This window comes from Diplotaxodon limnothrissa, linkage group LG23, assembly GCF_057381915.1.
Source record: "Diplotaxodon limnothrissa isolate DT_005_m linkage group LG23, D_limnothrissa_male_GT1.1, whole genome shotgun sequence".
In the NCBI taxonomy this organism is placed as follows: domain Eukaryota; kingdom Metazoa; phylum Chordata; class Actinopteri; order Cichliformes; family Cichlidae; genus Diplotaxodon; species Diplotaxodon limnothrissa.
The window spans coordinates 42,732,541-42,759,100 of record NC_140617.1 but is presented as its reverse complement, the minus strand read 5'-3'; the positions used below and the strand labels follow the sequence as shown (position 1 = coordinate 42,759,100).

General features: G+C 40.3%; 1 protein-coding gene and 1 non-coding gene across 2 annotated transcripts; one reads left to right on the top strand and one right to left on the bottom strand.

Moving 5' to 3' along the window:
* Positions 1-1,196: 1,196 nt before the first annotated feature.
* Positions 1,197-9,221, top strand: LOC146608764 (ETS translocation variant 5-like). Its single transcript, XM_085347186.1, has 13 exons — positions 1,197-1,287; positions 3,267-3,332; positions 3,424-3,508; positions 3,814-3,861; positions 3,944-3,994; positions 5,765-5,873; positions 5,980-6,240; positions 6,367-6,644; positions 6,814-6,876; positions 6,952-7,020; positions 7,404-7,555; positions 7,671-7,772; positions 8,306-9,221. Exons 2-13 carry the CDS (start codon positions 3,285-3,287, stop codon positions 8,537-8,539), a joined length of 1,500 nt encoding a protein of 499 aa, XP_085203312.1. The 5' UTR covers positions 1,197-1,287; positions 3,267-3,284; the 3' UTR covers positions 8,540-9,221.
* An 899-nt stretch (positions 9,222-10,120) lies between these two features.
* On the bottom strand, positions 10,121-10,239 carry LOC146608763 (5S ribosomal RNA). Its single transcript, XR_014905150.1, has one exon. It is a non-coding gene; the product is annotated as a 5S ribosomal RNA (ribosomal RNA).
* Positions 10,240-26,560: the final 16,321 nt, after the last annotated feature.

Genomic DNA, 26,560 nt, shown 5'->3' with positions numbered 1-26,560 from the left:
AAAGGAGGGGGGAACAACTAAGCTGTAGTGCCTCTTCACCTCACTGTACAATACCTTGTGCAATACTTTTTGTAAATAGTCAACAGTGCAATAGACTCAATACTTGAAATGTGCAATTCACTTGTATTTTTATTTTTTATTCCTATTTATTCTATTTATCCCCTTTGTATATTTTATTTATATTTGTCTCTGTATTTATATATATGTGTGTGTGTGTGTGTGTGTGTGTGTGTGTGTGTATATATATATAATATTCTGTAACTCTGTAACTTCTGTCGGTGCTGTGCTTTTTTGGAAATCGAATTTCCCAGAGGAACCCACCCGAGGGATTAATAAAGTTCTATCTTATCTTATCTTATCTTATCTTAAATGTGTGTGTGTGTGTGTGTGTGTGTGTGTATACGTGTGCATATATGCCCTGCTTCAAATTTTCTAAAGCTGCCAGGCATTATGTTTAACACCCCTGATTTAAATTCAAATTCAAATTCAAATTTTATTTGTCACGTACACAGTCATACACAGTACGATATGTAGTGAAATGCTTGGACAACTGCTCGTGACCTAAAGAAAACAAAAAAGGAAAGGCTATGAATAAGATAGGAAATAAATATGAAAAATTAAAAAGGGTAAATTTAACTAGGAAGGAATAAAATATAAATTAAGGTTAAAAATGAAATAACTGTACAACACGAATTAGAATGAAGGGTAAATTTAACTGGGAAGAATAAGATAAAATATATAAATTAAAGTTGAAAATAAAATAACTGTACAACAAAATACACAATACACAATATAGAACTATATAAGAATGTATGAAGAAATCTAAATATAAATAAATATATACACAATAACAGCAGCTGTACAAGTTGAAATCAGTAGGCTATATAATAAACCAGCAAAGGCATGCTTTTAGTGCTATTTTCATCATTATTGTTCCCGTGTAGAAGTTACAGATGACCTTGATTTACCTGTTTACTTTATAAGACCTTAATTGCAGCGCTGGCACTTTAAGACAGTCCTGGTTTCATGAATGAAACGCAGCCATTCATAAAAAACAGCGGGGCCGGGCCACAGAGCAGCCTCGATGACGATTGGCTCGCCTTCTGACTGACTCTGAGTTCCAGCCAATGGCAGGGCAGGAGATCGTTCGTTTTAGCCGCAGCTATCAGAGTCCTTCATTGAGAAAAATCCACAGCCGAGTGATTAATCGAGGTGCTGCATGGGATGTAGGGGAGGAAATCTGCGACGAGTTCTGTTTTCACACTGCCAAGAAACTTCACTTACCGAGTGAGTCTTCTTCTTTTTGTTTTTATCTTACCGCTTTAGTAAAAGCTGGCGCCTGCTTGCCTTTAATTACATAAACACCAGATGCATGGTCGCGGGTTTTTTTTTCTTTGCTACAGGCTCCGAGGGGAGCACATAGGCGTTCAGAGGCTAACGCCATTTTCTTAAAAATCTAACTCAGCGCTGCGTTTATTCCCCGCGACCGTCTGCCTGCCTGCAGTGCGGCATTTCCGTCTGCAGCAGCCTTTTTTTCAGCTTGTTGGCGCCGGGAATCCTTCACTGTTTGTCTGTGGTGTCTCCCCCCCCTCCTCCTCCTCAGCCAGTATCGTGTTTCACTTCATTGAGAAAAACAAGGAGGACTCAACGAGCGTCACGCGAAACTCCATTCACAAATCTTTCACTTTAAGCGAGGATTTGTTGCTAACGTTAGCGGAGTTAGTTGGCGTGATTTCTCCTCGGTGGTGTTTGTAGTCACTGAAGCAAAGCCGAGTGACACACACACACTCACACTCACACACTAAATCGTTTGTGGAGGTTACTTTAACCGAAGACTAGACAAAACGTTACGCAACGTCGGGGGCTGACCTTTTCATCTCTTGAAATAGTTTTTCATTGTTTACTTTTGTCCCATATTTCACGAGCTTTAGTTGGACTCTTGAGCAGTTTGAGCCAGGTCAATAACCCCCTTTTTTTGTTTTTTTTGTTTGAAGAAACATTAAAAATGTAGAAATTTACAAAGCTTTGAAATCTGGTGTAGTTAAGAGGTGCAAAACATTGTTTAAAATAATGTCCCATATCTTTATCGCATATATACGTTTATCGGCTACTTTAGGTACACCAAGAAACCAGTTTGAGGTGATCTGAGCTTTATGACGTTGTGTTGTTCTGCTGGATGGGTACACTACGGTCATAATGGGATGGGTATGGCCAGCAATAAAGCTCAGGTAAAGTGTGGCATTTAACAATGCCCAGCTGGCACAAACTGCAGCACTACAACCAGTTATCTGGTCATCTGAATGTCACAGAAGAAATCAGGCAGCTTTCTCCCCCCCTTGTCTAATTATTGGTTAGCCTGTGCAAATTTTAGCCTGTTTCCTGGTGACAGGAGTGTCACTCGGTGTGGTCTTCTGCTGCTGTTACCTGTCTGCTTCACGGTTTGAGGTGTTGTGCATTCAGAGATGCTCTTCTGGTTGTACCAAGTGGTTATTTGATTTATTTGTTTCCGCCTTATTAGATTGAAGCAGTCTGGTCATTCACCTCTGATCTCTAGCATAAACAGCCTTAGTAAACTCTAGAGGCGATTGTGCGGGGAAACCCAACAGTTCAGCAGTTTCTGATATACTCGCACCAACAACCATGCCACATTCAAAGCCACCTAACTTCCATTTCTTCCCCATTCTAATGCTCACTTTGAACTTCAGCTGGTCACCTTGACTGTGCCTAAATGCACTCAGTTGCAGCAATGTGATTAGGTATTGGCATTATTAGCTGAACAAGTAGTTTGTTTGTTTGTTTTTTAAATGTTTCTTCTTTAATCCTATCTCTTGGCAAGCAAAGCATCAAACCATTTTAATTCCTGTCTTTTCAAACATAGCATTGTCATTCTTTGTACATATGCTTCTCTGTACGTCATTAAAGTTGGCACAGCACAGCCAAAGGAAAAGACGTCATGTTTTATTTGACTATTCAGCTGCTTTCTTTTCATTGCCTCAAATCAGCCTTTGAAGAGCGATTCCTCCCGCAGCTTCACGTCAGTTTATTCATGTCAGATTTGCGTACTGCAGATTGCATAATTCTTTCTGTGACAACGGGGCTTTTATAGCCACTGTAAACAAACATGCCAAGTCATGTGAAAGGGATGATGGTAGTATGGATGGAGGGGCTAGTCCTGTAGGGGGAAAAATAGACTACGATAGACTTGGATTTCTGCTTAATGACTCCAGTATGTTCAAAGTATATCACTTCCTCACTGCTCATCCCAGGGTGAAGACTCCTGCAACATGGAGGCCTTTTATGATCAGCAGGTTCCCTTTGTGGTCCCTGAGAGTGTGAGTTTGAAACGTTATGGTTTTATATTCTTATCTTTTTATTGTCTTGCTGCATGTGTGCTGAGTTTCATTCCTTTGCCCATTTCTGCAGAAATGTCACACACAGGAAGCAGCAAAGTGTCTCAGCGATAGGAAGAGGAAGTTCATGGACACAGAGCTGGCTCAGGACACAGAAGGTACATATAAAACTCAACTGCAGTTTCATAGTCAGTCTAACTTCTTGTGAGTGCCAGGATAACATCTGTCTGCTGGATACAAACAATGTGGGGAGAAATTATATTCATAAATTTGCTAATAGGATTATTTTTTTTCCCCCTCCCCTGTTCTTTCAAGTGCCCCTCGTGGTCTTTGGTATTTCTTTAATAGGTCATGCTTCTCTGACAGTCTTATATAGGCCATTTGTTGTCATTAATTACATGTGAAATGTCAAATAATTGCGCCCACACACATTCTAACAAATGAATGTGAAACCATCTTCCAGATCTATTCCAAGACCTGATTCAGCTCCAAGAAATATGGATCGCTGAAGGTGAGCATCCCACATTATACAAATGATGTGTGATAGTTGATGAGAGGGGTCCTTAAACGGCATGTCTTTTCCTCCCTCTCAGCTCAAGCTACCGATGACGAGCAGTTTGTCCCGGATTTCCAGTCCAATAACTGTGAGTACCTGCTTCTTCTTGGATGTTTGGAGAGATTACGATTTCAGGTTTTAGCAGTGGTGCGCACTATTTATGCACGAGAGTATTTTTGTGAGAGCTTTATGATGGGTCTGGAACTGAGCGTTGGAAGTTGGTCTTTAACGTGGAGTTGGACATAAGAGGGTTGGCACGTGTGATCACATTGCACTGTCAGCTGTTGGCTCTCATTTAGGATCTGTGCAGCTTCCTGCTCAAATGGATAAACTTACTGAACTTACCAGATTGTGACTTGTGATCTCAAAGGTCATTGGTGTAAAACCAGTTGTTTACAGTGCTCTCATTCGTTGGTGTTTCCATTCACCTTGGAGCTTTGCCAGTTAAATGATAGTCGTCATGTACCAGAGGAAATGAGGCGAGATAAAAAAAAAAAAAAAAAAAAAAAAAGTACTGTACTTAAAAGTGTTACAGATAACGCGGGCGATGAGGAAATGGTGCGTTTAGTGCTCCTGCCAAACACGTATTGCATATACTTATTGTTGCCGTAATCATAGCTGCTTCAACACAACGACTCCCCGTGCGGACAATAAAGCTGACGGAGACCGTGTCGTGGATGGAAACATTAGCGGCCTGGCGTCATCGGCGCAGCATACTGATGAGAATCTCTACAGATTCCTGGAAAGCTCAGATCAGATAGGGGTAGGTTTCCTTTCTTTCACAGACGCAGGAGTGGGGAGCAAACGCTGAAAGGGACGATAAAGGAAAAACTTTATGCTAAAGCCTGCATTGCAAACTGGAAGAGTGCAACTTAAAGATGTGCAGAGCTTGTCTATTTAATGTGAGGTGTCATTGCTACTAAATTATCAACATGAGCAGATAAGAGTTAGGAGGGAAATATTCAGGGTCTGAAGCGCTGGCGGTAAACTCTAATTTGGATCTGAAGCCGTTCTGCCACACCGGCAGGCAAATGTTTCCACCAAAGCTGCCATTTAATAGGTCTCGAGTGTGTTTTGGTTATGGAAGTGCTGCTTCAACAAACACATTATTTTCCCAACCAGTGTTCCCAGAGGTAATGTTGCGTAATCCTAACTGTCTAACCATTACGCTCACCAGGGATCCAACACTAGGCAGTTGGAGGCAAATTAGGAGTGTGAGACTTGTGTAACTGTGCAAAAGATGAACTGATGATGATGAAGTCAATTAAAATGCCTTGGCATTGAATAGGGACAGAACATTCAATTTTACTCATTTGAGACAGCAAAAAACACAGTTTTGAGATAAAGACTGACTGATGTTCATATACTTGTAATACCAGGGGGGGGAATAAATAAATTTTAGGATATTGGAAGTTAAAGAACTGAAGTAACACAGGTGGGGGAAAATCAACAATTAGATGACCCCTGTGAGCAAGCACTTGGTGACAGTGGGAAGTAGAAACTCTCTTTTAACAGGAAGAAACCTCCAGCAGAATCAAACTTGGGGAGGGGTGGCCATCTGCACTGAGGCATTGGGGTTGAGGGGAGGGCAACAGGACAGACGAGACACTGTGGAAATGCAAAGTGTTGTACAGAGACACTGTGTTGAGTAGAACACTGCATCATGGGAAGCCCTGCGTAGCCTAAGCTTATCACCTGATTCTGCCTGAACTATGAGCTTTATCAGAAAGGAAAGTTGTTGTTTGTTTTTTTAAAAAAGACTAATCTTTGAAGCAGTCCACTTGGCCATCTAATGTAAGGGTGTTCATTCCATGCTCTGCAAACATGTATGTATTATTTGCCTGTGTGTTTTTTGCAGTGATGTTTCATGGACTGGCCGCCAGCAAAGTGAAGCGTGAACCCAGTCCGTCCAAAGACTTCTCTCCCTGCAGAACGCCTCAGGCTGACATGTGCCTTTACAGCTACAGGTAACCATTCATGTTTTTAAACCTGTGTGTGATATACTGCAATACTACCACCACACACCTGGCAGACAGAACTTTTGGATGATGTGTTTTTATCTGGTCTCCTTAGTGCCTGTGAGCCCGCTCCGACTCCATCCTCCACACCTGCAGTACAACAACGTGGCTCCATCCACCCTACTGGACCTCCACCTTTACAGAGGCAGTTACAGCCATCTACCCCTCAGCTGACCAACAACTGCTCCCCAAACCACACTCCTGCCCTTAGCCCCTCCCACCTCCGCAACCTTCCACAGGCCAATCAAAGCCAGCAGTTTGCTATGCCACATCCTCCCATCGGCTCTTCCAGTGTGTCGTTCAATGCAGAACAAAGGTAAGCTTTAAAATAAATCTATATATATATACACACACACACACACACACACACACATGCGCGCGGTTTAAGCTGGAAGCGAATGAGCTTCAAACCTTTAAACATCCACTTCTTTCCACACTTCAGGTTCCAGCGGCAGTTGTCGGATCCCTGCCTGTCTTTCCTTCCTCCAAAGAAGACCGCAAACACGCCATACCACCCCGCCATCCGTGACGGGAGGCCAATGTATCAGCGCCACCTTTCAGAGCCTCTGGTTCCCCACGCTCCCCGGGGTTTTAAACAAGAACTGGTGGACCCGAGATATCCAGAGCCAGGGCCTCCTACGTCAGGTCTGGCACGTCCTCAGACTGCCTTCAACCATGTCACAATTAAACAAGAGCCAAGGGACTTTGGCTATGACTCGGGTATGTTACCCTTAGTGTGGCGACGGCATCTGAATAAAATGTATTCACGTCTGTTAGGGTAACAGGCAGTCTTGCCATAGGTGAAACATTCAAATAACTACAGGCCTAGGCTCAGACACTTTACATTTGCTTGCAGTTTATGAAGAATTGTGACTTTTGTGCCTTTCAGAGGTTCAAACATGCCAGCCGTCATCCTTTGAGAAGTCTGCTTTGTACCAAAATAACAGTGCAGGTGAGTTTGTGTCCTGGGTTTAAAAATGCCTTTTCATGCTGCCGCAGCCTTTTTACTCTATTCTTTGCTCCACAGGATTTGGTCCAGACAGAGAGCAGTGTCTGTACTATGATGACACCTGTGTTGTGCCGGAAAGGCTGGAAGGTAAGACACGGACTTCCAAAACATCCTTGTTAACACTTAGTGTATAAGACAAAGGAGGGAAGGACAATATCATTTAAGGCAGTGTGCTGTGAGTTGGCGGTATTGTGTTCGTTATTGGCATTTGCATACACCAGGTTGAGTATTCTGTTTCTAATGTTGTAACTATGTTCTGTCCAATGAGATGTGATTTTTTTTAAAAAAAAAAAAAAAAAAAAAAAAGCATAATTTATTTATTTATTTATTTTTTAAATGAGCAAACGATCAAGAAATTGGTTTTAAAAAAAAAAACAAAAAAAAACAAAACAAAACAAAAAAAAAAAAAAACAACCAACCAACAAAACAGCACAAAAGCAGGAAAGGTGACTTCTGCGTGTCTTCACCAGGTAAAGTGAAACAGGAGGGTCTGCCGTACCAGCGCCGTGGCTCCCTGCAGCTGTGGCAGTTCCTGCTCACACTCCTGGACAACCCAGCCAATGCACACCTGATCATCTGGACGGGGCGAAACATGGAGTTCAAGCTGATTGACCCCGAAGAGGTCAGCTACTGCATACCTAATGTGGAACTTTGAGAAGCTTAATATTCTTAAGACTGGGGAAAAACAACATTTTAAAGCCATATATTAATTTTTCCCTCCCCCATCATGTTTTTAGGTGGCTCGGCTCTGGGGGATCCAGAAGAATCGACCTGCCATGAACTACGATAAGCTGAGTCGCTCGCTGCGGTACTATTATGAAAAGGGCATTATGCAGAAGGTAAAGGCAGGTCATGTTCCACTTGAGTCTTCCTTTACTCCTATGTTGTTGTAATCACAAACTATTTAAAAAAACAACAACTAGCTATTGGGCTCTTACACTGAAGCACTGAGTTTCTGACCTCTTATTTCTAATCTTAGCCTCTAATGAACCACATCTGGAAGCCATCCAGTTTAATGTTTTGAGTTTTAAAAGACTTGAGGTTATTTTATATATATATATATTTTTATAATTTTTATTAAAGGCATTTATTTATTTATTTATTTATTTATTTGTGTGTGTTGTTGTACCAGGCTATTAAACATCATCAGTGTTGTTTTTTTTCTGCTGTTTTGGTCATTTAAACACTGAAGTCCATGGAGACTGACTTGCTGTTTAAACCAGCCTCAAGTGGCCGTTAGAGAAACTGCAGTTTTCTGTCCTCAACATTTTGTCATCAATTTCCAAATTTTTGAGAGATTACTTTTGTTTGATTATTATTATTTATTTATTTATTTATTTATTTTAAATTTCTCAACTCAAACTCTTTGCAGGTGGCCGGTGAGCGGTACGTCTACAAGTTCGTGTGCAACCCCGAGGCACTTTTCTCCATGGCTTTCCCAGACAATCAGAGGCCAAGTCTCAAGCCTGACCCGGATGCTGTCCTACCTCCCAGCGAGGACGAAGGCTCCCACCTCCCCAGCTATGAAGATGACGGGCCTTATCTGGCTGAAGGAGTGGAGCAGTGCATCCAAAGACTGGGCCTCCCTGACGGCTACCCGTACTAGACTCCACAGCCTGGCAGCTGAATTATTTTTAACACGATGTAACCTATATTTACGGAGCAGTGTTTGAGAATTTTTAGTATGTACCTACGTTATCTGTCACAAAGACGCAGCATTTGAAGAAGTTAATTTCACAAAAAACAAATTATTATTAAGCCAGAAAGCTAACAAAAAAAATAACTGATGGTTAAACTCAGAAAATGGGGGAAAAAAACTCATCGTAGTTCTGATTTGGTTTCACGTATTATAATATTCTAAAAATACCTGGAATTTTAAGATTAGTTTACATTTGAGCAGTCAATAAGATTACAACATGTATCTAGAAGGAGAAGGCTTTACTTTACTTGGGAGACTTGTGATGGGTAAAATGGTATTGAGTCAGGTTTGTTGGGTGGGATAGGCAGTTGTAGCAAAATGAGGCTGGTTAAATTACAATGACAGTTTTATTTTTTGTAAAAACTGCATCGGTCCTGAAATATTCCAGCTTCTTGTAAAATTGTGATGCTCAATACTTTTTTCCCAAGCTTTTTTTTTTTTTTTTTTTTTTCCCCTTCAAAATGCTCCATTTTTATCTTTAAAATTCTTTTTGTTAGTGACAGTGCTCTTGATGCCAGTTGTATTTTTTTGTAGCATGGCCATCTTTGTAGTCCTCTTGCTTGTGAACTCTGGGATTTGTATTACAACCAAAGTATCTCAAAGCCATGGCAGTCCTTTACTGTTTCTGTTTTAAACTGCTTGAAAGGGACTGACTTGTATTTTCAGACCTATGAATTATCCTATAAACATCTGTTTGAAACGTTTTGTGTTCCTCTTCTTGTTTTCAAAGCTGATATTTTTTGGCTTTCTATGGACTCGTAAGTTTTTCCTATTGCTGTTTTTGACAAAGGTACTGCTTCTATTTTTGATTCAGTGATACTCTGATGCGAATAATAAGCATGGACTTTCTTATGAATGCATCAGCAGTTCATGTTCTCGGATAGTTTTCTGCATTTTGTAGAGTTTATTTGCTTCGACATGTAGAAAAAAAGTGTATAATTATATATGGATATATTTTTGCAAAAGGCTGCGATTTGTCCTGTTGAAGTATTTCTTCAGCCTTCCAAGGATTTACCCATGAACTCCTGGAGCTAGATGGTGGATGTAAAGGTATATTTTGCTATCTGATCACATGGTTGTATAACATACTGACACTGGTCTCTCTTCTGCCCTTGGATTCTGTTATTCGTGCCTTCTGTTGATCTTTACTGATAAAATAAACTATTTTACTCTTTTCTCTCGCCTCAGTTCATTATTTCAAAACTACTACCACGTGACGAAAAGAGAAAGTCTCCCCTGAGAAAGCAGCAGCGCCCTCTGCAGTTTGTTTAGAAGTGCAAAAGCTTTGCAAGACACACTAACCATCCTATTAGAAAATGAGCTAAAAGAGGGCCTCAGATTAGTTTCTATATTTAAACTGTCATTTGTATTATTTCAAAACAAAATACCGAAATATTAAGTGATGTCCTTGTTATCATAGTATTCCTTGATGCTATCTCCACTGAGTGAGCAGCGGCGCCCTCTGCAGTTTGTGTGTGGAAGTGCAAAAGCTTACAGCACCTGGTATTCCCAGGCGGTCTCCCATCCAAGTACTGACCAGGCCCGACCCTGCTTAGCTTCCGAGATCAGACGAGATCGGGCGTGCTCAGGGTGGTATGGCCGTAAGCGAGAAAGCGATTCGGAAAAAGCCTTTTTATACATGCGGTGACGACACACATACCCTTACATTTTGATCTTCTATATATAAGTTAAAGTCTCCAAACGACAAGAGCTGCTGTTCATCTTTGTTCTTACAGGCATGAACAGTTACATTTCTGCGCATTTGCATCTATTTTCTGTCTTTAATGAGAATATCAGTTTTCCATCTTGTGTTCCAGATAAATCAGTTTAATTCTAAGATTGCATTTCTACAAAAAAAACTGCAGAGGGCCCTGATGCTCACTCAGGGGAGACAGCTTTAGTAAATACTTTAGTAATTTACAAAACTTCTGTAAGTGCTGCTTTTATATTTTGTGTAAAACTAATAACTAGGGATGGGTATCGTTTAGGTTTTATCCGATACCGGTGCCAAATCGGTACTTTTGAGACGGTGCCGGTGCTCAAACGGTGCTCAAACCGGTGCTTAAAGAATGGAGAACACAAAATTGGTCCAAAAACCTCTCATGTTCAGCTGGTTTTTTGTAAAAAGATAACAATGTTAGCCTTTTCTGCAGCTATGGTGCATATATGGTATCACTCTTGGCTGGAAGCAGTGCTTAAACAATGAAAAAAACACAAACTTTGTCCAAAAACCTCTCATGTTTAACTGTTTTCCGCTTTTTCTTTGGTCATTTTAGCCTTTTTGGCCAGGGTGAAGTTAGTATCTGCCATCAAACAAGAAGACAGCCGCATGTAGCTATGATGATGTTTGCTAGTTCACCTTACATGCATTAATGTAATAACGTGGTGAGCCTACTCAACGTAAATTACACACGAACAACATTAAGCTACTCACGCAGAGAAGAACGGCTGCTGCTGCCACCATCATCCGTCATCATTTCTGCTACACTGGCAGGGCTAGGGGCCAGGACTCTCCTCTTTGTGTTTTTGGGGGATGTCGCATAACAGGCAACCCACCCGCAGTAGATGTGCTCTGTGTGAGGTCTCGCAGCAAGCTATCAAATACGGCGCATTTCTCGGCTTTTAATGCGTCGCCAGGTGTTTCATCGGATTTGAGGTGTTACCTCCTTTGACAGTATCACAGTATCAGCTTAAAGCACTTGTTGCTGCTGAGTTTGCATATTTTGCTGTGAAGTACAGCCAGACTTTTGACCGCTTCACCTTGGACATTTTTAATCTGTAGCTCTGCTCTAAAAGAACGTACGTACCTGGGCCCGCCTACTATCCTCGGAAACGTAAAATGATTGGCTAGAATCTAAAGTGTATCACAGCTTAGGAAAAAAAAGCACCGAAATAAAGCACCGAAATGTGCGCTGCTTTCGGTCTGGTTACTACAGTTTATGTCAGAACCGGTGCCATCATGGCACCGGACACCGGTACCCATCCCTACTAATAACTACATACAGACATAAAATAATATAAAATCCCCAAAATAAAATAACAATTTGAAAAAATCTTTACAATACAAATGATACAAAGTCGTGAACCACTGAAGTGGTCTGTAGCTTCCTCCTGTTTTCACTTCTGTGCAATGACCCTCAGTGATGATGTCCACTCTACTCTAATAAAATTCTCTGGAGCAGCAGCTAAAGGATCTAAAGGATGCTGCTATAACTGCTGTGATTGTGATATTTTTCCACATTCACTGAAATCTGCCATGTTCTGTCATAATTATAATTACTGTTATATTACTTAAACTCAACAAATTCTTAAGAAACATTTCCAAAGCAACATCATGAGAATGATCTTTAAAGATCACAGCAAAGCTGCTCTCATTAACAGCAACATTGCAAGTGTAGAGATTGAAGGTTGAAGATGGTCAGTGAAGGAAATTCTGTGAAACCTCAGATTGGCTGCAGTGAGTTAAAATAGTGGCCAGGTGACTAAAAAGCACCTGCACATCTGATCAGTTTTAAATTGGAATATTTATCTGAAATGAAATCAGTGCAAGTCATCTCTATATGAGATATGCAAATTAATTATACAAAATATCCATGAGAGGAAAGTTCACCAACTGACGATGTCATATAATGCAGTATCTGGAAGGTGAAATAGTTTTTATGTAGCGAGTAAAAGCCACCGAGTAACCGCTAAGGGCCTCTATACTACTCGTGCAAACTTTCAGGCCCAAAGCTCTTACAGGTACAAGCCCAGAATAAACGGGACATGAGGGTCAATATCAGTCAAATACGTCAAATTCGGATCAGTGACGTCCGAAGCTTCATTTAGAACCTAACTGCTTCGGTGTCTGATTCCCTGGTTTATAAGGAAGTGAATCATTCGCGAGATTTGTGGAGTATTTTGATGGTGACAAATAGTGAACCACTGATATTTCTACTGAAAGATTTGGAGCCAGTGAGGAATAGAGGAGGTTCTGTTGTGTGGGAGTATTTTGAGTTGATTTTGGTCAATCGGGTGGGTTTTCCTTCTTTGTGTCAGTGGCGTGTCTAGAAAATTTTTGTTGGGGGGGCCAGGTAGGGGCAAAGATTTGGAGAAGGGTGGCAGATGTAATTGTCAGATAATGTTAAAAACAATTCTACCAACCGTTAACCATAATTCAATAACCCTATAAACCTAATAACCAAATGCGCTTTTAACTCTTATTAGAATGAGATTTTAACCACTACGGTGCAAAGTTTTTAGATACTGCGTTGATAAAGTACAAGAGATACAATCAGTCAGTGTTTATTCAGCAGTCAAGGACATCAATATTTGCATAGTATTTTTACTGACATGTAGTGCACATATGTTTTGGGCAAAAACATTTTTTAATATTAAAATACGAACATTTTAACATACAATTGGCAAATTAGCCAATGCCAATGCAAAACCAATGCCTATTAAAAAAAGAAGATAATCTTCTCACAAACTGGTGTTTGATTTTGAAACAGGAAAAAAGTGGGGAAACAAATGAAAAGACTAACATTTGAATAACACCTGAAAGCAAGTAAATACTTTCTATGCTGCCTTATGGTAAACTTTGGTAATATTGATGTATAAAGAACAACACTGGCTGATGATGAAATACAGTCAGCTGGCATGGTGACACTGCCAGTATTAACCTGCAGGGCTGGACTGGGACAAAAAATTGGGCATTTTCACTACAGACCGACCCACCAGGTATTAAAGCCATAAAGCCTTTGAATGAAAACAAACGCTGTTGTGACAGCGATGTACACTGTCTTTTTGGTATATGTATGATCTCTATACATTTTACGTCAGATAAAAACTTTGTTCGCAAGATTCAGATAATTATTTAATAAAAGCTAAATATTTGAAATGAGAATAAGAAAGAAAAGTATTTCTTTGTGACCCCCTCTCCCTGTTAATGCCCTACCTGGCCCCTGGCAACACTTTGCTAGACCCGCCCCTGCACAGTTACCAGCTGTCAGCTACTTAGAAAAAGGATGCTGGTGTTATTTGTCTCTCAGAAACAGTTCATAACTTCCCTTCAACTCATTCATGTCACCTAAAAGGTAAACCTGTTTCTCCATCACTGTTCTGCTCTGATGATTCAGTAAGGACATCTCCTGGTTTCATCTTCATGTTTCCCTCTCACCACATATACAAACCGATATCATGACCAGCAGCTTTACAGCTGTGGCTCCAGCAAACATCAGCTGATACTAGAAATTAATATTAAATAAATTCTAACAACAGCTGATCAAGCTTAAACGTGCTGCTGTTGTTTAGCGCGACATCCGCTGGTTTCCAATGATCAGCTGATCGGCTTTTCTCTCTTGTTTATTTATCTCCCACTTTGCGCCAGAAACAGGAATCAGAATCAATAAAGTATTCTGATTCCTGTTTCTGGCGCAAAGTGGGAGATAAATAAACAAGAGAGAAAAGCCGATCAGCTGATCATTGATCAGTTTCATGATCAAAGTAGCAACAGAAGAGGGAGGGAGGGAGGGGGGGGGGGGATAAGAGAAGAGGCAGCTGTGCAGCGTAAAGACAGAATAACTCCAGCTTTGTGTCTTTTCCCATTCTAGCTAAAGTACGGGACAAACTGTGTCTCTTCTCAGCTCAATACAAAACGCATAATATTTTCTCTGAATGAGGGACCATTCCATTTTTTAAGGAGCCGTTGGCAACTCTACTAACTAACCTTATGAATAAAATAAAGTTCACTATCAGTAACATCATAGCAACCGAACAGCTGTATAGAAACTCCTTCATGCTAGCTCACGCAGTACGAGTTATTGTAACTGACTGTAAAAAGTCAGCACAACGAAAATAAACTCCACCTAAACTTGGTTTATATCTGACCCAGATAGACTGCAGGTCATAACTTCTTACCTGAAGTTCAGTTCACCGCCTCCGGCCTCTGCTCCTCGTGCCTTTCCGTCATCCACCTGCCAGCGTGTTGCATCTGCTGGCCTCCACCACTTGCTAATGTTACTGAATCTGTGGAAGCTCCACAATAGCCACCACCAAACAATTGAGTTATTTTTACACATCTCCCAGCATCTGGCCAATCCACCACCTTTCAGTGTTTATACTGTTACGGGGAAAAAATGAAAAAAAAAAAAAAACATCGGCCCACCAGGCAAATGCCCGGTATGCCCGATGGCCAGTCCAACTATGTCCTCTGGGCTGGATGGTCGCGGATGAAAAGCTTTGGTGCATTACCGTGAGGCGAAGGCCATCCATCACAGCTTTTTTGGGTTAAATAAATGAAAACCATGTTTTTGTAATAATTCCTGTGACTCCTCCTGCTTTTTCAACTCAGCCCATCACACGTCTATGTCTCTCCTTGTTTCATCTTTTATTATGAAAGGGTTGTGTTTCCATGTTCAGTGTGTTTCATTTTGCTTCCCCTGTGGTGTCAGGTTCATTTGTGTCAGCTGTGTTTCCACTTGCCCTTTTATTTTCTGTGTATTTAAGTCCGCTGTCTTCCTCTGGTCAGTGCTGGTGCGTCTGTTTTCCTCCATTCACGTTATTCCGGGTTTCAGGTTATCTCCTGATTCTGTTTAGGTCCATGTTCATGTTCATGTTCATGTTTTTTCATCAGAGTTTCTCGCATGCACCTCCTCGGATTCATGTTCATGTTTTTCCTGTCATAGTTGTCATAGTCATACCGAGTTATTCCCAGTGTAGGTTTTAGTTTTAGTTGTCGCCCCTGTTTGCTGGGCCTTGTTTTGTGTTCATGTTTTTTCAACCTAATAAATGATTTGCTTTTTGTTAAGATTCAGTTCCATCTCTCCCTTGTCTGCTTTCGGGTTCATATTGCAATCACATCAGCCACCGTGACAATAAACTTATTTTGATTTTTAACTTTCTTTATTTTTTCAACAATATTATGTATATATAAACATTTTGCATCTTACAATATAAAGCCTGGATCCTGCACATATTGCACTTTGAACTTGAACTGTGTTGTCTGTTTATTGGAGATTGTACTACTTGAATTCATTATCCTGGTGATATAACACATTAATTCTCCATTTGGAATCAATATAGTATATAATACAGTATCTGTCTATCCATCTATATAGCTATTGAATTGAACTGGAGTGAATGGAAGAGAATTAAATAATGGATTTCATGTTTATGTTTATCTATGTTGTAACAGTGACGACTTGAGACATCTGTTTGGCACTATATGAAGAGAATTAAATAAAATTTAAATGAAAATGATATTAACTGTATTTATACATTTTATATTTTTGTATGAGACACTGTCAGTGTGCTGTTATATAACTCAGGTATTTTTAAGGCCTGACTGGTGGCATTGGTGCCCATTGCTTTACTGTGCTGTTGGATGTGTATGTGGGCTATCCCTTGTACCTGACATTTGACTGGGCATCACTGTGTTGCTATGGTATGATCCTGGTAGTTGTTGTTAATAAAACAATAACAAATTCAAATTCAAACATTGCTGCATTCTTCTGTCACTGAGGATTCCAAACCTGCACTCAGTCTCCTCATTACTTTGGTACTGAACAGACAAACCTTGGAGCTCCTGCAAACTTTATTCACAAACTGCAACTATTTTACACAAATCTGCGACTGACAACAAGCACAGAGACTTCAAACAATCACTGAAGTAAGGACTGAAAGATTTACTTTTAAGCAATAATGATTAAGACCTTTTTCGTAAGGTTGTTTTCCCTTGATTGCCAGCTGTTACTGTTTTTATCTTCATATCTTTCATATTTGTCCACCTAAACAATGCTTTAATGATACAGTTTGAGAAGTTTGATATGAATTTATCCAACTGACTTGAAAATGAAACTGACAACTGTCCTGTAATCTTACACAGAGAAACCAAATCCTGCGTCTTTGCCTTGAGAGATGCCTAAAATGGCTCGAGCTGTGGTAAGTTACCCTTCACTGTGTCTGTTTCTAAACATTAAATCACGTGAATTTTTAAAGAAAAATCCAACAACAACAATAATAATATGTAACAGAGCAAAACGTCAGATGACTTGAATGTTCCTCTGCAACACAAGATCCCTTTGGCTCAAAGTCTGCTTCCTCCACAGGCAAAGGAGAAGCTCCCACACTCATCCGATGCAGACCGTTGTGCTCTGGACAATGAAGTTCCCGCTTTCATGTTCAGACCTATCAGTGCACCTGCATGTGAGCTCCCAAGTCCACCACCTGCTGATGCCAGCTTTCAGTCGAAGGACACAAACAAGATCATTCACCCAGATTTGAAAAATGATCGTTCATCCCTGGATGATGAAGTGACGTTTTTCATGTGTCCTGCTGATGTTCCTCTGCCTCCGAGACCTCCACCCACTGCAGAGTTACGTCTCTGCAGAAAGCGAAGATATTCTGCTGTTTTTTCTGTGGAGGATGAAGAGGAACATTTGATGCCTAAACGCATGAGGCTGATGAGTTCTGATGTTCCAGTTTCTTCAAGTCCTCCACCTGCTGATGACAGCTTTCATTCAAAGGACACAAACAAGATCATTCACCCAGATTTGAAAAGTGATCGTTCATCCCTGGATGATGAAGTGACGTTTTTCATGTGTCCTACTGATGTTCCTCTGCCTCCGAGACCTCCACCCACTGCAGAGTTACGTCTCTGCAGAAAGCGAAGATATTCTGCTGTTTTTTCTGTGGAGGATGAAGAGGAACATTTGATGCCTAAACGCATGAGGCTGATGAGTTCTGATGTTCCAGTTTCTTCAGTTCCTCCACCTGCTGATGCCAGCTTTCAGTCAAAGGACACAGACAAGATCATGCATCCAGATTTTAAATATGATTGTTCATCCCTGGATGATGATTTGGCCTTTTTAATGTCTCCTCTGCCTCTGACACCTCCACCCATTGCAGAGTTAGGTCTGGGCAGAAAGCGTAGATATTCTGCTGTTATTTCTGTGGAGGATGAAGAGGAACCTTTGCCTCAGCCTAAACGCATGAGGCTGATGACTTGGGATGTCTCTAAGTCTCCAGCTGCTGAAAAGAAGTATGTTTGCTTTCCGTGTCCTGAAGATAAGAGGTCTGAGTTACCTCTCAGCTCCCCCCAAGGCCATCCACCATCACCGGTCAATAATAATGACACTGACCAGTGTACCATTCTGCTGCCTCCTGAAATCCCAGTACCTCCAAGTCCTGCCCCTGTTGGAGTTCTAGAAACTGTTGACTTTCCTTGTGTTGATAATTAAAAACGTGTTTGTAATAAATTTTTGAGCAAATACATGTTGAAATGATTCGGTTGCTTATGATGGTTATAATTATCCAAACAGTATTGTTCCTAAGAAGATCTTTACTTTTTCTACTTATTTTCTCCATGAACTATTTTGATGTCTATTTTGAAGATCCACTCATATCGTGACAGTATGCTTATTCTCAGTAGAGTGTATAGCCACATCTGAAGAAAGAATAAATTAAAGTCACTCATTAACAACTTACCACATACGCCGGAGCTGAATTCAAGATGTAAGCAGACGTTTCACAGATATCTTGGTTGTCTTTCCATTTCCTACACTAACAGTATCCTGAGAATTGTCTTATACAGCTGATATAAAGGTGAAATTTGATGACTTAATCTAAGCATCATCAGCTTAAATGCAAATGAATCCACTGTACTTGAGGTAACCTAACACTGACCATGAACGCCACAATCACTGTGCGCCAGTCCAACACAGTGCTTTACTGTGAACTCACCACAGTACTGCAAACTAAAGTGTTTATCTTCCAGTCCAATCCAATCCATCTTTATTGAGAAAGCACTTTAAAATACCCAACAATAGAATAAAACTTAACAGTAAGAAAATAAAACACATAATACATAAAAAATTTAAACAGCCCTATATTTAAAAACAAGATAAAACAGCAAAAATAAACTAAAAAACTCAAACTAAAAACCAACATCTTACAAGGTGTCAAAGGTCAGGGTGAAGAGATGAGTTTTCAGGAGTGATTTAAGAACAGGCAGAGAAGAAGCCTGTCTAATCTCTAAAGGCAGATCGTGTCACAGTTTCAGAGATGCTACAGCAAAAGCACGATGTCCTCTAAGTTTGCGCTCAGTCCTGGGAACATTCAGGAACAGCTGATCAGCTGACCTGAGACAGCGGGTGGGTTTATAAGACTGTGGCAGCTCAGAGAGTTAAGATGCAGCTAGGTCATGGAGAGCTTTAAAGGCAAATAAAAGAATTTTTAAATGAATGCCAAAAGAAATGGGCAGCCAGTGAAGTGAAGCTAAAATAGGGGAGATGTGCTCAAACCTTCGAGTGCCAGTTAAAACACAAGCTGCCGCATTTTGCACCCTCCGTAAACGAGCAGTGGCGTGTCTAGAAATCTTTTGTTGGGGGGGCCAGGTAGGGGCACAGATTTGGAGAAGGGTGGCAGATGTAATTGTCAGATAATGTTAAAAACAATTCTACCAACCGTTAACCATAATTCAATAACCCTGTAAACCTAATAACCAAATGCGCTTTTAACTCTTATTAGAATGAGATTTTAACCACTACGGTGCAAAGTTTTTAGATACTGCGTTGATAAAGTACAAGAGATACAATCAGTCAGTGTTTATTCAGCAGTCAAGGACATCAATATTTGCATAGTATTTTTACTGACATGTAGTGCACATATGTTTTGGGCAAAAACATTTTTTAATATTAAAATACGAACATTTTAACATACAATTGGCAAATTAGCCAATGCCAATGCAAAACCAATGCCTATTAAAAAAAGAAGATAATCTTCTCACAAACTGGTGTTTGATTTTGAAACAGGAAAAAAGTGTGGAAACAAATGAAAAGACTAACATTTGAATAACACCTGAAAGCAAGTAAATACTTTCTATGCTGCCTTATGGTAAACTTTGGTAATATTGATGTATAAAGAACAACACTGGCTGATGATGAAATACAGTCAGCTGGCATGGTGACACTGCCAGTATTAACCTGCAGGGCTGGACTGGGACAAAAAATTGGGCATTTTCACTACAGACCAGCCCACCAGGTATTAAAGCCATAAAGCCTTTGAATGAAAACAAACGCTGTTGTGACAGCGATGTACACTGTCTTTTTGGTATATGTATGATCTCTATACATTTTACGTCAGATAAAAACTTTGTTCGCAAGATTCAGATAATTATTTAATAAAAGCTAAATATTTGAAATGAGAATAAGAAAGAAAAGTATTTCTTTGTGCCCCCCTCTCCCTGTTAATGCCCTACCTGGCCCCTGGCAACACTTTGCTAGACCCGCCCCTGCACAGTTACCAGCTGTCAGCTACTTAGAAAAAGGATGCTGGTGTTATTTGTCTCTCAGAAACAGTTCATAACTTCCCTTCAACTCATTCATGTCACCTAAAAGGTAAACCTGTTTCTCCATCACTGTTCAGCTCTGATGATCCAGTAAGGACATCTCCTGGTTTCATCTTCATGTTTCCCTCTCACCACATATACAAACCGATATCATGACCAGCAGCTTTACAGCTGTGGCTCCAGCAAACATCAGCTGATACTAGAAATTAATATTAAATAAATTCTAACAACAGCTGATCAAGCTTAAACGTGCTGCTGTTGTTTAGCGTGACATCCGCTGGTTTCCAATGATCAGCTGATCGGCTTTTCTCTCTTGTTTATTTATCTCCCACTTTGCGCCAGAAACAGGAATCAGAATCAATAAAGTATTCTGATTCCTGTTTCTGGCGCAAAGTGGGAGATAAATAAACAAGAGAGAAAAGCCGATCAGCTGATCATTGATCAGTTTCATGATCAAAGTAGCAACAGAAGAGGGAGGGAGGGGGGGGGGGGATAAGAGAAGAGGCAGCTGTGCAGCGTAAAGACAGAATAACTCCAGCTTTTTGTCTTTTCCCATTCTAGCTAAAGTACGGGACAAACTGTGTCTCTTCTCAGCTCAATACAAAACACATAATATTTTCTCTGAATGAGGGACCATTCCATTTTTTAAGGAGCCGTTGGCAACTCTACTAACTAACCTTATGAATAAAATAAAGTTCACTATCAGTAACATCATAGCAACCGAACAGCTGTATAGAAACTCCTTCATGCTAGCTCACGCAGTACGAGTTATTGTAACTGACTGTAAAAAGTCAGCACAACGAAAATAAACTCCACCTAAACTTGGTTTATATCTGACCCAGATAGACTGCAGGTCATAACTTCTTACCTGAAGTTCAGTTCACCGCCTCCGGCCTCTGCTCCTCCTGCCTTTCCGTCATCCACCTGCCAGCGTGTTGCATCTGCTGGCCTCCACCACTTGCTAATGTTACTGAATCTGTGGAAGCTCCGCAATAGCCACCACCAAACAATTGAGTTATTTTTACACATCTCCCAGCATCTGGCCAATCCACCACCTTTCAGTGTTTATACTGTTACGGGGAAAAAATGAAAAAAAAACCCATTGGCCCATAAAAACGAAAAATCACCATCGGCCCACCGGGCAAATGCCCAGTATGCCCGATGGCCAGTCCAACTATGTCCTCTGGGCTGGAGGGTGGCAGATTAAAAGCTTTGGTGCATTACCGTGAGGCGAAGGCCATCCATCACAGCTTTTTTGGGTTAAATAAATGAAAACCATGTTTTTGTAATAATTCCTGTGACTCCTCCTGCTTTTTCAACTCAGCCCATCACACGTCTATGTCTCTCCTTGTTTCGTCTTTTATTATGAAAGGGTTGTGTTTCCATGTTCAGTGTGTTTCATTTTGCTTCCCCTGTGGTGTCAGGTTCATTTGTGTCAGCTGTGTTTCCACTTCCCCTTTTATTTTCTGTGTATTTAAGTCCGCTGTCTTCCTCTGGTCAGTGCTGGTGTGTCTGTTTTCCTCCGTTCACGTTATTCCGGGTTTCAGGTTATCTCCTGATTCTGTTTAGGTCCATGTTCATGTTCATGTTTTTTCATCAGAGTTTCTCGCATGCACCTCCTCGGATTCATGTTCATGTTTTTCCTGTCATAGTTGTCATAGTCATACTGAGTTATTCCCAGTGTAGGTTTTAGTTTTAGTTGTCGCCCCTGTTTGCTGGGCCTTGTTTTGTGTTCGTGTTTTTCAACCTAATAAATGGTTTGCTTTTTGTTAAGATTCAGTTCCATCTCTCCCTTGTCTGCTTTCGGGTTCATATTGCAATCACATCAGCCACAGTGACAATAAACTTATTTTGATTTTTAACTTTCTTTATTTTTTCAACAATATTATGTATATATAAACGTTTTGCATCTTACAATATAAAGCCTGGATCCTGCACATATTGCACTTTGAACTTTAACTGTGTTGTCTGTTTATTGGAGATTGTACTACTTGAATTCATTATCCTGGTGATATAACACATTAATTCTCCATTTGGAATCAATATAGTATATAATACAGTATCTGTCTATCCATCTATATAGCTATTGAATTGAACTGGAGTGAATGGAAGAGAATTAAATAATGGATTTCATGTTCATGTTTATCTATGTTGTAACAGTGACGACTTGAGACATCTGTTTGGCACTATATGAAGAGAATTAAATAAAATTTAAATAAAAATGATATTAACTGTATTTATACATTTTCTATTTTTGGATGAGACACTGTCAGTATGCTGTTATATAAGTCAGGTATTTTTAAGGCCCAGTGGCGTGTCCAGCGGGGTGGCCTGTGCCCCCCCAGGCCACCCCCCCCAACCAGACTGGCCACCCCAGGTGCCACCCCAAAGGCAAAACAATAAAATTCAATCAAATATCAAATGTCCGATTATGTTTTCACGGTGAAGTTCAGATATCCGAGTGTAAGTGAATGCAGCATCGGCTTCTGCGCTATGTGCATCACGTTAGCAAAGGTAGGAGAGCCAAGCACGAAAGACGGCACCGCAGGAAACAATTTTTCGGTGAAAGAAAATGAGGACAGAATAAATGTCTCGGTAAGTAATATTAAGTTTGTTGAGTTTAGTAAACTTCGGTGAAATTAGAATACCAAGGAAAAAATAACACTTATTATTGCAGCCGTCGAATATTTCAGGCAGTATGCTACTGAGGGGAGCTAACATAAGAGTTATGAGTTATAAGATATAATCTAAGTCGTAACATTGCTGTATGGAGCTGCAGATTTGGTTGCAGGTTAACATACCCATATCGAATTTCCCAGAGGAACCCACCCGAGGGATTAATAAAGTTCTATCTTATCTTATCTTATCTTATCTTACCTGGACTGGCCATCGGGCATACCGGGCATATGCCTGGTGACTTATTTTTTTTTGTAAGGGCATGAACAATGAGAGGTGGTGGATTGGCCAGATGCAGGTCGATGTGTAAAAATAACTCAGTTGTTTGGTGGTGGCTATGGCGGGGCTTCCACAGAGGCCAGCAGGTGGATGAGGGAAGGGGAGGCAGGAGAAGAGACCCGAGGCAGCCACCAGTCCGAGCGTCAGGTGAACTGAACTTCAGGTAAGAAGTTATGACCTGCAGTCTATCTGGGTCAGATATAAACCAAGTTTAGGTGGAGTTTATTTTCGTTATGCTGACTTTTTACCGTCAGTTGCAATAACTCGTACTGCGTTCTAGCCAGCTTGACGGAGTTTTTATACAGCTGTTCTGTTGCTATGATGTTACTGATAGTGAACTTTATTTTATTCATAAGGTTAGTTAGTAGAGTTGCCAATGGCTCCTTAAAAAATGGAATGGTCCCTCATTCAGAGAAAATATTACACGTTTCATATTGAGCTGAGAAGAGACGCAGTTTGTCCCGGACTTTAGCTAGAATGGGAAAAGACACAAAGCTGGAGTTATTCTGTCTTTACGCTGCACAGCTGCCTCTTCTCACATTCTCTCCCCCTCCCTCTCCTGTTGCTACTTCAATCATGAAACTGATCAATGATCAGCTGATCGGCTTTTCTCTCTTGTTTGTTTATCGCCCACTTTGCACCAGAAAGAGAAAACCAGCAGATGTCGCGCTAAACAACAGCAGCACGTTTAAGCTTGATCAGCTGTTGTTAGAATGTATTTAAGATTAATTTCTAGTATCAGCTGATGTTTGCTGGAGCCACAGCTGCAAAAAAGCTGCTGGTCATGATATCGGTTTGTATATCTGGTGAGAGGGAAACATGAAGATGAAACCAGGAGATGTCCTTACTGAATCATCAGAGCAGAACAGTGATGGAGAAACAGGTTTACCTTTTAGGTGACATGAATGAGTTGAAGGGAAGTTATGAACTGTTTCTGAGAGACAAATAACACCAGCATCCTTTTTTTATGTAGCTGACAGCTGGTAACTGTGCAGGGACGCGTCTAGGAAAGTTTTGCCAGGGGGGCAGGTAGGGTATTACAGTTTTTGCCTGTTGCTTGAACACTATAAACCCATGCTTAGACTAAAGTAACACAACGTGAAGCTGTTGTTACCATACCTCAAACACATGTACCCCTACCTTAAACAAAAGCGCTGCTTTGCACCCCAGTACCAATTATGCAACACACCTACTCCCTCATGCAACACACATGGTCCTGCATGCTACACTCTATTTCATACATAAGACACTTCGCTCACAAAATGAAATCTCAGGGTGCCATTCGGAAAACACATGTATCCAAAATACAAAACACATCGGGTAATTGCAACCACTCAAATACACACCTGAAGGCACCTACTTGCAAAACTGAACACCAATTAGCCAACTACAAAAAGCCCTCAGCGTAGCCATTCCAAGAACTTTGCAAGCATGGATGGAGGGAGAGCAAGAGGATATTTACCCCGGTGCCTAGCGGGAGAGGACATTGCTTGCGATGTTGATGAGGTCCTGTGGCCAGACCCCAACAGACGGCGGGATCCATGAGCCCACTTATGCACAATTGTCATGGTTTTTTGTGTTTACAGTATAGTGTTTTTTCAAATGCAGTACTATTGTGTTGTTGTTGTTTTATTTGCTGTACCTGTATTCATGGTACTGCAATGTACAGTATTGAGTAGGTCTATTTGCGTTTATGGTTGTTTGGAAATGTGTCTCCTGTAAATGTGCCTTCTGAATAAACAATGGGAATCAAGGACTGCAGTGTTTTATGTACAGCAGACTAGTGTGTTCCCCCTGATCTGTGAGTGTTTGCATATGGTGCAGGTATGTGTCATTTTGTCAACAGAGTTACATTTTGACAAAGGAATGTTAGGTTTTGACAGCAGAGTTTAGGTTTTGGGAGTAGAGTTCCAATTTGGCACAGATGTGAATGGTATATTTCCCAGTGTTGTGTCATGTGTACTTGTGTGTACAGTTTTGGCACAGCGAGCGGGGTTTTGCAAAATGTGTTCAAGCAGTGGGCAAAAACTGTAACAGGGAGAGGGGGGCACAAAGAAATACTTTTCTTTCTTATTCTCATTTCAAATATTTAGCTTTTATTTAATAATTATCTAAATCTTACAACCAAAGTTTTTATCTGACATAAATGTATAGAAACCATACATATACCAACAAGACAGTGTACATATGGAAAAGATATATATAAATTTTATAAAGTTTGTAAATGTCTTGTGTGAAACTTGTATGAAAAGCATACAAGAGTAAAAACAGATATAAGATCCCTTGAAAGATTATATAATGAATCTTGTATGTTTTGGATACTTACTAAAACAATATATGAAAGTAATGAGAAAGTGGCCACTTTCATGAGTAAATCATATACGTTTTTACTATTTCTTTTCCATATGGGACTGTCACAACAGCATTTGTTTTCATTCAAAGGCTTTATGGCTTTAATACCTGGTGGGCTGGTCTGTAGTCAAAATGCCCAATTTTCTGTCCCAGTCCAGCCCTGCAGGTTAATACTGGCAGTGTCACCATGCCAGCTGACTGTATTTCATCATCAGCCAGTGTTGTTCTTTATACATCAATATTACCAAAGTTTACCATAAGGCAGCATAGAAAGTATTTACTTGCTTTCAGGTGTTATTCAAATGTTAGTCTTTTCAGTTGTTTCCCCACTTTTTCCTGTTTCAAAATCAAACTTCAGTTTGTGAGAAGATTATCTTCTTTTTTTAATAGGCATTGGTTTTGCATTGGCATTGGCTAATTTGCCAATTGTTTGTTACAAATGTTCGTATTTTAATATTCAAAAATGTTTTTGCCCAAAACATATGTGCACTACATGTCAGTAAAAATACTATGCAAATATTGATGTCCTTGACTGCTGAATAAACACTGACTGATTGTATCTCTTGTACTTTATCAACGCAGTATCTAAAAACTTTGCACCGTAGTGGTTAAAATCTCATTCTAATAAGAGTTAAAAGCGCATTCGCTTATTAGGTTTATAGGGTTATTGAATTATGGTTAACGGTTGGTAGAATTGTTTTTAACATTATCTGCCAATTACATCTGGCACCCTTCTCCAAATCTGTGCCCCTACCTGGCCCCCTAACAAAAATTTTCTAGACACGCCACTGTTAAGGCCTGACTGGTGGCATTGGTGCCCATTGCTTTACTGTGCTGTTGGATGTGTATGTGGGTTATCCCTTGTACCTGACATTTGACTGGGCATCACTGTGTTGCTATGGTATAAACAATAACAAATTCAAATTCAAACATTGCTGCATTCTTCTGTCACTGAGGATTCCAAACCTGCACTCAGTCTCCTCATTACTTTGGTACTGAACAGACAAACTTTGGAGCTCCTGCAAACTTTATTCACAAACTGCAACTATTTTACACAAATCTGCGACTGACAACAAGCACAGAGACTTCAAACAATCACTGAAGTAAGGACTGAAAGATTTACTTTTAAACAATAATGATTAAGACCTTTTTCGTAAGGTTGTTTTCCCTTGATTGCCAGCTGTTACTGTTTTTATCTTCATATCTTTCATATTTGTCCACCTAAACAATGCTTTAATGATACAGTTTGAGAAGTTTGATATGAATTTATCCAACTGACTTGAAAATGAAACTGA